The 12,072-nt window shown below is 39.1% G+C and overlaps 1 protein-coding gene across 7 annotated transcripts in view; it reads left to right on the top strand.

The window, feature by feature from the left end:
* Nucleotides 1-12,072, top strand: part of LTBP1 (latent transforming growth factor beta binding protein 1) — a 424,505-nt gene that overhangs the window by 333,324 nt on the left and 79,109 nt on the right. For all 7 annotated transcript variants that reach the window (XM_081253652.1, XM_081253651.1, XM_081253650.1 and 4 more), the window contains 2 exons: nucleotides 323-445; nucleotides 6,900-7,022. In XM_081253652.1, coding sequence (XP_081109778.1) covers nucleotides 323-445; nucleotides 6,900-7,022 — 246 coding nt within the window. The remainder of the gene's footprint in view (nucleotides 1-322; nucleotides 446-6,899; nucleotides 7,023-12,072) is intronic.

Below are 12,072 nucleotides of genomic sequence, written 5' to 3'. Positions count from 1 at the left end.
TGTTAAACTTGAACCTATAGAAGGAATTCCGAGAAGCTTCGTTGTGACTCCCAGATTACAGCCAAGTATTTGCCCCTTATCAGTGACCAGTGGAATTAATATGTACAGATTCTTAGCTCATTGCTTAAAATTTTAAGGTCATCTGGTTTTCCCTACAGGGATATTAATGAGTGACCTTCTACTAGAGGTCAGTTTGAATCACATAATGAAAATTCTAAATTAATTAGAAACCAGATAGTTTATAGACCTCCTTTACATGAATGATTAAAAACTCACTTTTAAAGCACCACTTCTAAGTTTCTTTTTACTCTCTTGCTCATAGATATTGATGAATGCCAGCACCGTCATCTCTGCAGTAATGGGCAGTGCAGGAACACGGAGGGCTCCTTCCGCTGTGTTTGTGACCAGGGTTACAGAGCGTCCGCCCTTGGAGACCATTGTGAAGGTGAGAATTGCTCTTGATTGCAGAATCATAAAATGTGAGAATCAGGATCAGGGAAATCTGGACATCATCCTGGCCTCTGTCCTTGACCCTATACTTTTGACTTCACAGTTGAGGACACTAGGTCCCTGCAAGGTATTTTCCCCATGGTCACACAAATAGTGCCAAGAAGTGCATAGAATCAAGGTTTTCCTTACACTACTCAGAGCAGTTATGCCAGAAGAACTATGCCAGCTAAATGAATAAAGAATCAGTTTAACTTTTCTCAGCTGTGGACGGTTTATCCTGGGTGTATAGTTCTGTATAGCATCCATTGGGGTGCAGGACCAGTGGTACCAACGATCCAAGTAAGTAAAGACAAGTTAATTTTCCAGATAAATGTAAAGTTTTTAAAGCCAGACTTTAATTCAGTTTTGAGCTTTTCACATAAAATATTTCTTCAAGATAACCCATGTGTACAGCATTGTGAGTTGTTCACCACTTTCCCTACTTGCCTTGGCTCAGAACCCCTTTGGGTGGTCAGGGCTGCTGAAACTGCCTGTCACCAGCCTGTCACTTGTGAATTCTCTGTGTTCACTGTGTGTTTTTCCCACTTATCTGCTGATTTGCTGCATTTAGACCCTGTCAGTTATGAAAGCAGAAATGTGAACATGGCAGGGTTTGCCTCACATGGTGAGGTGGTGTCTGCTTGAGGGTCTGAACCCCACCTTTGATAGAAGAGAATGAGTTTTTCAGTGACTGGTTTTGTGGCACATACTTCAGTGGCCCCAGGTACTTTTGGACTTTTCAGTCCCATTGGTTGGGAAAGAGCAACTGTATTGTATCCTTCTCTTCTGACCAGAGAACTTGGCTCAAACAGTCACAACCTGTCTGGAGGGCAATTGGTACCGTTTCAGAGGTGTTAAAATGTACATTATTGTTGAATCAGTGGGTCATCTTCTAGGATTTTATCCTAAGGTAATAATGTTTTTCAAAGGGTTAATACATCCAGTGAAAAGTTGTAATCAACATACCTATTGAAAAAATAGGCAAATGATCAAGTGATAAGTCATAATAACAATAATAATTGGTTGTCTGAAAACTGTGGATGGGGAACTCTACAATATATGGGTAAATGTTGATGATTCAACATAGTGGCAATGCAAGATGGAAGAGGCAGTCGTGTTTCTGGGAGCCAGTCATGGAAGAATCTATTCTAGAAGTAAGTAGGTGGTAGGGCACATGCTAAGGCACTGAAAACCTACACTGACCACCAGTATGTTTTTTGCCCTAATTCCTGGCCTAGCCAAAAGGATAACCAGGCCACTGACTAAGTCTTGGGTAATGGGTGCTTATTATAGGACATGTTCCTCTATTTTGGCTGTTTTAATATGTAACCATTTCACCAGAAGTCCAATATTTTTATTCTAAAACCATCCATTTCATGACAAGCCAAATAAAAACTTTTCCCCAGCTTGCTTGTCATTAATATATATGTTCCATAAGAAAGCTTCTTTTTAAGTATATAATCAGACTCTTTTCAAGTCAGGGCTAATTTCCCTAGTGTCTTAGGTTATAAATAGGACTGGAGTCCCAGTCAATTAATCCAGAGCTCCCTTTGAAACGATATTAGCACTTCAGCCTGCTAATTCCCAACTAGCACTGTTTCTGACCCTTCCCAGTCTTATGTAGCTGTAATTAACTGAGCTGTGACGGCTCACATACCTTTCACAGCTGTGGGAGGAAGAGCCATCTTTCTTGTTGGCATTTCTATTTACATGTGTAACTTTCCTCTTCTAACTCTGGCAGAGACTTGTTTTCTTACAGCATTATCCTGCAGTCCTGCTGGCCTTCTTGTGGAGTCAGAATCCCAAGCATTGTGCTAATTTCTGTGGGCAACGTATGCCGGCACACTCAGTAGCCACTCAGTCTGTGGCCTCAGTTGTCCTGGTTATTAGAGGTGTTGGCATCTCAGCCTTCAAAGGCTCTGCCTCTGACTTGTTTTCCCTCCAGGCACAGTCTCTGCTTCCATGCCTACCTTGGCACCTTCCCCAGCCCCTTGCTGTGGTTGCTCCATGCTAGTCCCTTGCAAAGCCTGAGAAGAAGATTCATGATTTACTCTGTCTTCCTATGGCCCTTCTCTGTTGGTCATTTCTTTGCAGACCAAATCGAAAAAGGGAAGAAGTGCTAGTATTTCTTACCTTCTGACATTTCTTTCCAGGTCGGAGTCATCCATTTATTCACTTATGCATTCATTCCACAAAAATTTGAGTGTCAAGGATGTGGCAGGCACTGCTCTAGGTACAGGATATACAGCAATAAACCAAACAGACAAAAAGTCCTGCCCTCGTGGAGCTTACATTTTAGTGAGGGAGATAACAATAAAAATGATAAATAAATAAACTATATAGTTTGTTAAATGGCAGTAAGTGTTAAGGGGAAGATTAAAGTGGGGTACATGGGGGTTGCTGAGGGAGGGAGGGAGAGTGATGGTCTTAAATAAGTAGGCAAGCAGAGGTTAGCCTGAGATGATGACATTTGATTATTTCTGGGGGAGTGTTCCATGAAAAGGCTTTGTGGAGGAGATTAGGAGCTTGACTTGGGCATTTTCAGTTTGTGTTGCCTACAGTGGGTATCCAAATGAAGATATCTGAAAGGCAATTGGACCTATGTGTTTGGAATTCAGGGGTGAGTTCTGAGCTGGGATTCATCAGCATGTAGACAGTGTTTAAAGCCATGAAGTTGGATGGGATCACCAAGGGAGTGAATGTAGCTAGAAGAGAGAAGCTGTCCAAAGACTGAGTCCTTGTCCCTCATTTATTTAGAAGTGAGGAGGTGATAAGGAACAAGCAGAGGGGATTGAGAAAAAGTGGCAAGTGAAGGAGCAAAACCAGAATCCAAGAGAAGAGAACATTTCAAAGAGGGCGTGATGAGCTTGTGTCAAACATTGCTGCTAGGTAACATGAAGACCAAAAGTTGACCATGGCATCTAGCCAGGTGGAGGTCCTTGGTGACTGCCAAAGCAGTCTCAGTGGAGAGGTGACCACGACTGACTGTTGCTATCCTTAAAGCCTGATGGCCAGCTCCTAGAAGAAATTCCTCTTTCATATCACCCTAGTCGGTGGTGTCAGACAATCCCACACTGGGCTCTCTTAATATTCCACCTACTCTTTTTTTTGCTTTTGAAGACAGATATCTTGCAAAATTTTTAAACTAAACCAGACTCTAACATAATGCACTGAGTTTTAAAATCTGTACAATTATTTATAAACATTTTTAAAATGCTTCCTTTTACTCTCATATACATTATTTCTCTTAGATTTTGGAAAGTGAATGAAAATTATTTTAGGATAAGGTGAACAAAGCTGACACATTTCCATTATGCTGAGGCACATATATTGGTAGTAGAGTGTTGTTCCTGAAATTCATATCCTCGGGATTCTACTTGCTCTATTTTGAATTGAGATTTTTCACATAATGCTAATGATCAAATGTGCCTTTTCTTATTTTGTTGTCTCAATTTCCGAAAGAGCAAAGAAACAAAGGAAGATCTAAAAATGGGCCTCCAACTCAACGCCTGTTAGAATGGCTGTGGAGCTATTAGAATAAATATGGAACAGTTGGAACTCTCTTACCTTGCTGGTGGGAATGTAAAATGATACAGCCACATTAGAAACTTCAAAAGTGAATCCTACTATGTGACCCAGCCATTCTATTCCTAGGAATTTACTCAAGGAAAATGAAAGCCTATATTCACACAAAGACTTACACATGAATGTTTATCAAAACTTCATTCATAATAGCAAAACTGTAAATAGTCCAAATACTCATCATAGGTGAGGGGTAAGCAAATCGTGGTACATTCATACAATAGAACACTACTCAGCAATAATGAGGAGAGAGCTATTGATACACATGACAACTCAAAAACACTGTGCTGAGCAGAAGAAGCCAAACAGAATAGGGGAACAAGTAACCTTTTGGGGCAATGGAAATGCCTATACCTTTTTGGTAATGATTGGTCCAGGTTATTCCTTTAGTACATGTTTTATGGCAAAGATCCATAAACAGTAGACTAGAATATCCCCATTTGGTTCAACCACTTCAAAATCATGAAATAAGCAGAGAGTTGGGGCTTAAGAATTATTTTCACAGAATTTATATCTAAAAACCTTTTCTCAATTAAATTTGGTTCCACTTTTAGGAATCTTGATCTACCAAAGGTCAGTTAATCAGTGAATAAAACCTTTGTTGGCGGGCTTCCCTGGTGGCGCAGTGGTTGAGAGTCCGCCTGCCGATGCAGGGGACACGGGTTTGTGCCCCGGTCCGGGAAGATCCCACATGCCGCGGAGCGGCTGGGCCCGTGAGCCATGGCCACTGAGCCTGCGCGTCCGGAGCCTGTGCTCTGCAACGGGAGAGGCCACAACAGTGAGAGGCCCGCGTACCGCAAAAAAAACCAAAAAAACAAAACTTTGTTGGCATAGTCAGGCTTTGCAGGAGACACTTAGTCCTCCGTGCTGTTATCTTTCTTAATTGTGCATGATGGTTCCTTTACAGATTCTTTCACAGAAATTATAACACCCCAGGCATTAGATTAACAGGAATGGAGATTTTAAGGTCAGACTGGAAAAAGAGACTAAGGAAAATGTCACCAAGCCATATGTTTGTCACTACAGAATGACATTCTTACAAAGGTGTGTCATTAATTCCTTAAAAAACATTGCATTTGCAATGATGTTAAGAATCCAGCAGTGGATCCTTACAGATATAAATTGATACAGAAATACCTGTGCCTTGATTGTGATGATGGTCACAAGAATGTGTCTACATTTGTCAAAACTCACTGAACTGGACTCTTAGACACATTCGTTTTATGTAAATTATACTTAAGTGAAGTTGGAGAAACACACTAAAGAAGTGATAAATCACTTTAGTTGTGATGGAGTCACAACAGCATTGTTTTACATTTTAGGATCAAGTATTCAGAAACACTTTAAAAATGGGTGAACCTCAATAATTTATTTTGATAGAATGAAATTATAAGGTGCTTCTCTTTTATCTGCCCCATGAATGGTACAGAAGGCAGTTAATTAGTTGCTTGGGTTCTATGAGGAATATTTAATTCCTTGTGCCCACGTTTTCAACCAGACAGCGAGGAGAATAAGGCAGCAACAGTCTCCATATTCGCTTCTTCCTGGACCTCCTCATGTATTTTAGCAGCAATCATAATTATTAGCAAGAAATGCCATAACATGCCAAATTTCTGAGAAAAGAAATTGTTCTTTAGGTTTCTTCAGTGCTAATAATTTGAATCCTACACATACAACAGAATCAGGGCTCATGGAGTTTGTTAAGAATAATGAGCTGTGACTAGGAGTAAATGAGGTAATAAACAGCCCTAGTGGAAGATCTGCCTCAAGTTCATGCAGCAAGGGGGGGTCATTAATTGTCTTACATGCTCACAGTCAAGACCCATTATTGGCTACATAAACCATTTTTAGTTGCATATACATTATAAGTACATACATTAGAAAAAATCCAGGCAACATTATACCTGTTTGTGATAACTGCTGAGTAAGTGACTTTGGACTTCGTTGACTCCCTTGCCCGCCAAAAACTCTTCTTCCCCCTCTGCCACTTTCCACCGTGCTGTCAAGGCCCCAAGTAAGTTCCTTATGTTACACAGGCCACCTTTGACCTCTGTAGCGTCTCTTCTCTAAATTCATGTGACACTGGAAGTTGGTTTTATTCTTTTGACAAATATCTTTTTTGTTTGTTTGTTTTGGCGGTACGCGGGCCTCTCACTGTTGTGGCCTCTCCCGTTGTGGAGCACAGGCTCCAGACGCGCAGGCTCAGCGGCCATGGCTCACGGACCCAGCCACTCCACGGCATGTGGGATCTTCCCGGACCGGGGCACGAACCCGTGTCCCCTGCATCGGCAGGCGGACTCTCAACCACTGTGCCACCAGGGAAGCCCGACAAATATCTTTTTTGACAATTCTTATGTTAAATTATTTTAAACTTATAAAGCAACTCATTATTTTTCTTATTAATATAATTTGGGTGTTTTGGTACAATCATTTTTCTTTGGAGGCAGGGAGCATGCCAAGTACTTTAAAAATCTTTCCTGTAATGCATAATACAGGATCTTTTATAAATAGATGCTCAAGATATTCTTATTTGAAGAATAATTTTATTCTCTATCATCACGGAGAATTTAACCAAGTAAATTACTGTTTGTTATAGAATCTTTACTTTCCTCTTTGAATTGATTTTATTTGATGTTAAAACTTGTTTGTTTATTGTGCAAAGCTAAAATCCTTTCAAAATATTTCAAAGGTAAACCGTCATCCATTTAAAATCATGCATTATGAGAGATGTAAAATAGTGTTCATTTATGTGAGTCTGGTGTGTAAACATAAGGAAAATGTTTTTCTAAATACATTTTGTCTTTTAAATTTTGTAAATTGACTTGTAGATATCAACGAGTGCTTGGAGGACAATAGTGTTTGCCAGGGAGGAGACTGCATTAATACTGAAGGGTCCTATGATTGTACTTGTCCAAATGGATTCCAGCTAAATGACAATAAAGGATGTCAAGGTACTTCTCTCTCCATCTTTTAAGTTATAATTTACATTATTGTTCAGTTCTGCGTTGCTTCCTGATGACAGTCTGCGGTTTTACCACTTTATATGTAAGTGAGCTATGCCAATTTGTATTTGTATAATATTTTTCTTGAGTCTACATCAAGTACAGGAAGTTCTCGCTTTCCACTGCACCATGTTAACTGAAACTCATGTGTTTTGGAACTGTGTCCTAGCTTTGTGTGCTTCTGTGGTAACTGCGATCACCTGTACTTTGCTGTTCCTTCCATGGGCCAACCTTGGTACTTGATTCTAAATTATCTTCTAGCTTTTTTATCTCCTTCATGGGTCTATTTAATTTTGTCCTGTAGCTGATATGTATCTGCTTTTTTTTTTTTTTCCTGATCCCTGTTTTTATCCAGTATCCAGCTTCTCCTCTCGCCCAAAAACCTCACTAATGTTTTGGTCACAATTATAGAGGACAGGATTTTATGTTTTTTCAAAGTGCTATCATGTTTAATCTCCTAAACAGCAGTCCTCCTCCCCTTATCTGTGGTTTCACCTTCTGCAGTTTGTTACCCACAGTCAGCTGCAGTCAGAAAATATTAGGTGGAAAATTCCAGAAACAATTCACAAGTTTTAAATTGCTCACTGTCCTAAGTAGTGTAATGAAATCTCGTTCCATCCCATTTCATCCCACCCGGAGCGTGAATCATCCCTTTGTCCAACATGTCTCATCTGTTAGTCACTTAGTAGCCATCTCCATCGTCAGATCCACTGTCGAGGTATCACAGTTCCTGTGTTCCAGTAACTCTTATTTTACCTAATAATAGTTCCAGAGTACAAGGGTAGTGATTCAGCAGTTTGGATATACCAAAAAGAAGCCATAAAGGTGCTTCTTTTTTTAAATGAAGAGGTGAAAGTTCTTGAATTACTAAGGAAAGAAAAAAATCATGTGTTGAGGTTGCTAAGATCTATAGTAAGAATAAAGAGGGAAAAAGAAATTTGTTCTAGCTTTGTTGTCACCCCTCAAACTGCAAAAGTTACGGCCACAGTGCATAAGTCCTTAGTTAAGATGAAAAAGGCATTAAATATGTACAATAAGATAATTGGAAAGAGAGAGAAATTACATTCACATAACTTTTATTACAGTATACTGTTATAATTCTATTTTTAGTTAGTGTTGTTTATCTCTTACTGTGCCTAATTTATCAATTAAACTTTATTATATGTATGTATAAGAAAAAGGTAGTATATATAGGGTTCAGGACCATCCATGGTTTCAGGTATCCACCGGGGTCTTATAATGTATCCCCCGGGGGTATGGGAGGACTGACTGTACAGTGGACGCAAGGTACTAATAAGAACACAGCACCAATCACAGCACAGCTTTAACTGAATACCTACTATGTGCCAGTTGCTGAATTACCTTACTTAATTTATAAAGGATTGAAGAGGCAACTTTTCTTTTATCCATTTTGTGCATGAGTAACTGAAGCTCAGAGAAGTTAATTAGCATGTTCCTCACTAATAAGTAATTGAGCTGAGATTTGAACCCAAGATCTTTCCCCACTCTTTTCTCTACATTGCTGTGCCAATTATTGTTACACTTATAGCCAAAGGAAGGAAGACAATGAGATTCAGTGAATTTTTTTTTCCCAGTGTAACACATTGAGTTATTGTTGATGCTGGGGTTAAAAAATCAGATTGTCTAGATCATTTGTTCCATCATTTTTAGCTACACCTAACTGCCCCACAAGTTTTCCTATAATTATTAGTCTTAATAAATCCATGCCTTTTTTCCCATTGAAAACTCAAACTTACCTGTACTCTTATTTATTTCTAATACTGGATAAATTTTTTTTCTCATTGTTCCTCCGTCATTATGGAACTCTGTAGTGTATCCCAAAGTACATATAAATAAAAGCTTGTTGGAGTCATTTTTTATCCATTGCTACTGGACATGTATGACTTTTTTGTTCTCAGTTGTCATTAATTCTACCCCTCTCACGTGTCCCAAATCACAGTATTCTTAAAAGGGAATATGGTGTCTATTCTCTTAGTTGTGAATATTATACTCTGTGTATCATTATCTACACTCAGCTTTGTGTCCCTGAGGTACAAAAGACATGGGCCTTTGCCTTACTGATCCCAAGATTTAAATATACTACAGTGTGTACCTCATTTGATATCATATATTTATTTACCTTCAAGGTGAATTTAAATTTTTCAGTGTTTCCAATACAGAAATTAAATGTGCTTGGATTTAATGTAGTTGAGAAGAAAGGTTTGAATTATAAATTTATGTGACAATATTTCCATTTGGGGTCTTTTACATCTTAATAAAATCTTGATTTATATAAACATGCCAAGAGATAGCCCCCAAACCACCTGAGCCCTGTTTTTGTTACAGACATTTGGACTTAGAAGTAATATTTTTTCTGTTTCCTCTTGTCACAAATTTTTGACCAAATAGAGGTAAAACCAAGTCTTATATAAAGAGACCATGATTTCATATTGCAAATTATATGCACTTCTAGAGTTAAAGTGCATAAAACTCATTTAACCATCTGATTAATTAATCATACTGTCTTCTCTCTGTATATTAAATTTGTGTTTGTGATTTTATAGGAACTCATATATGACTGCTCCAAACATACGATGTTTTATTGACTATAAATCATTATTAAATTGACTTTGTTCTCAGTCACGTCGGTGATTCCTGATTTCCAGAATAAATTAATGTCTGCTTGAAAAACTTATATCCAAACGAATGAAAAATATTCCTGAAGCGGGATCGAGTACCATTTAAAAAATACTATCTGTGAATATGCTCCATCACCCACCTTCTCTGATTAGAGTCTGTTTATAATACCATGTGCACTCACCTTGTTTTGAATCATCTCTCTTTGCCACGTCACTGGAGGCAGCTTTGTGATCCTTCACTCTACCTGAAGTTAGTAGCCTACTTCTATCTAATCCCTTGATCATGTCAGCATTCTGTACATGGGTGTAGATTTCAGTTTGTTTTAATGCTGAAAACATAATTGATGACAATATGAATAACCGTGGAACATATTTGAATAATAATGCATGATAGGCATAAACTTTAAACCTCACCTAATAATCTGAAGATAGTTCCATATTCAGGAAGGCATTTTCAGTTGAGAGTGTAAGAATCTCTTCCCCCAGCAAAGTTAACGATGTCATACAGACAGCATGGAAATTCTATGTTAATACTCTCTTTAGGAACGTGGCAGCATACATTTGATCTTCAGAACACACTCAGTTTCACGTTTTGACTTACACGTGCCAAATTGTGAATTTCTGTGGAATCTTGGACCTATGAAAGAAACCCAACTTAAATATAGTCTGGCTTTCAGCAGAGTTACTAGCAGCATAGTTTAGAAATGCCTCAATAAGTGCAACCCAAATTGAATGCATATGTTTCTCTGGTTCCAGATATTTGTGTTGTTCTTTCTTGGTGGTTTCCTGGAAAAAAGTCTGGGAATTCATCTTCAGTTCCTGTCATCAGACTTTTTAGACAATTATTTGTTAATCAGTGACTTCTCTTTAAGCAAGAAGTTTATGCCCATTCTTCCCTATGCAAAGTTGCAAAGTCTGACAGCTTTATAGGGCCATATTGAGTCACAGATAAAATAAGGAGGTGGTCTCGGATAACCTCTAGGGCTCTACAAGATGGATATCGACCTGGGTCTTGATCTCCAGGCCAGTGGAAGTTTATGGTACTTTGTTGCCCAGGTAGAGGGCAACAGATTCTAGGCAGCAGATTGGAAAGAAAGAATGGAGCGAACTGGTAAAAGAAGGTCAGAGTTCAAGAAAGATTACAACCTAAGGTATTATCAGTAGGTAGAGAGGAAACACAGAAGATACCTACCAGAGATTTTATAAAAGAAGTGAAGAATTTCACAGAGTGGAATCATGTTGAGAAATAGTAAAGTAGGAAATGATTCATTGCTCTTCCTTGAAATATTTTAATGACAATTAGAAGAATGGGAGAATTGTTAAGAAAATGAGTAATTCGTATTTGATTTCTTAGTTGGGTTCAGCCTTAGATAAGCCAGTTAGCCTGAAATATATGGCAGAAGGAAGGGTAAAGTGTTCAGGCTTGTTAATACAGAGATGCCTAAATCAGTAATATTGCTGGAATTCCTATTACACAGTGAGATCAACAGGGCAAAAAGAAGAGCCCCAGGAGATCCTGGATACGGGGAAAGGGATGACTCTCTGGAGGAGGTGAGCTGCCGGGTTGGTGGCTAGGCATGTTCTAGAGGTCACTAGGAAGGTCCCATCACCTGTACCTTTTCCATGTTCCCATTAAGCTTTACAGTTATTCATGTCGGTTCCTGCCTCCCCTGTTACATTGTGAGCTTCATAATGGCAAGGGCCCCTTCCTACTCAGCCTTCTCATAGGAAGCCTTCGGCAAAAGTTTTTAATTGAATTAAAGATGCATTTTTAAGAGGATATGTTGAGGACCTCTTTAGCAAGAGATAAAGAGGAGGACCTAGGAGACTTCAGAAAGATAGGAAAATGACCTTAGTAGGGCTACTGCCTGGATGGTGCCAAGGACCTGTGATACTTTTTATGACCCCCAATTAACTAAGAGAGCCTCAGTCAATCACTCTTCAGTTATTAGAGCATGAACAAAACTGTGAAATTTTTTGGTGGGCAAACATTCAAAATACACTGTTCACTTGCTGTGCTAGGAGTTGGGGACTCAGAGTTAAAATATGCAGTTCTCCTTAAGAAGCAGTCAGTGCAAGAGGGACACAGATGAGACAAACAGCAGTTAAAATGCAGTGCGCATAGGCAGTTGCATGTGTCAGCACCAGTGTGAATAGGTGAACCATTTTCCGTGATTCCTTATGTTGTCCACTTTGGGCACTCTTAGCCAGCATAACTAGGATTAGTTTGGAAGAACACTGCATTTACACCCAATACTTCAGGCATTATCAGTGTTTAGGAGTGCATCATCGCCCTGGCTACAGGGAGCATAATCATTCTTCATTGAGGGCGAGCAGAGTATGAGATGATCAACACAACT

This window comes from Mesoplodon bidens (assembly GCF_964165515.1).
Source record: "Mesoplodon bidens genome assembly, chromosome: 14".
NCBI lineage: Eukaryota > Metazoa > Chordata > Mammalia > Artiodactyla > Ziphiidae > Mesoplodon > Mesoplodon bidens.
This window is presented reverse-complemented; position numbering and strand designations above follow the sequence as displayed.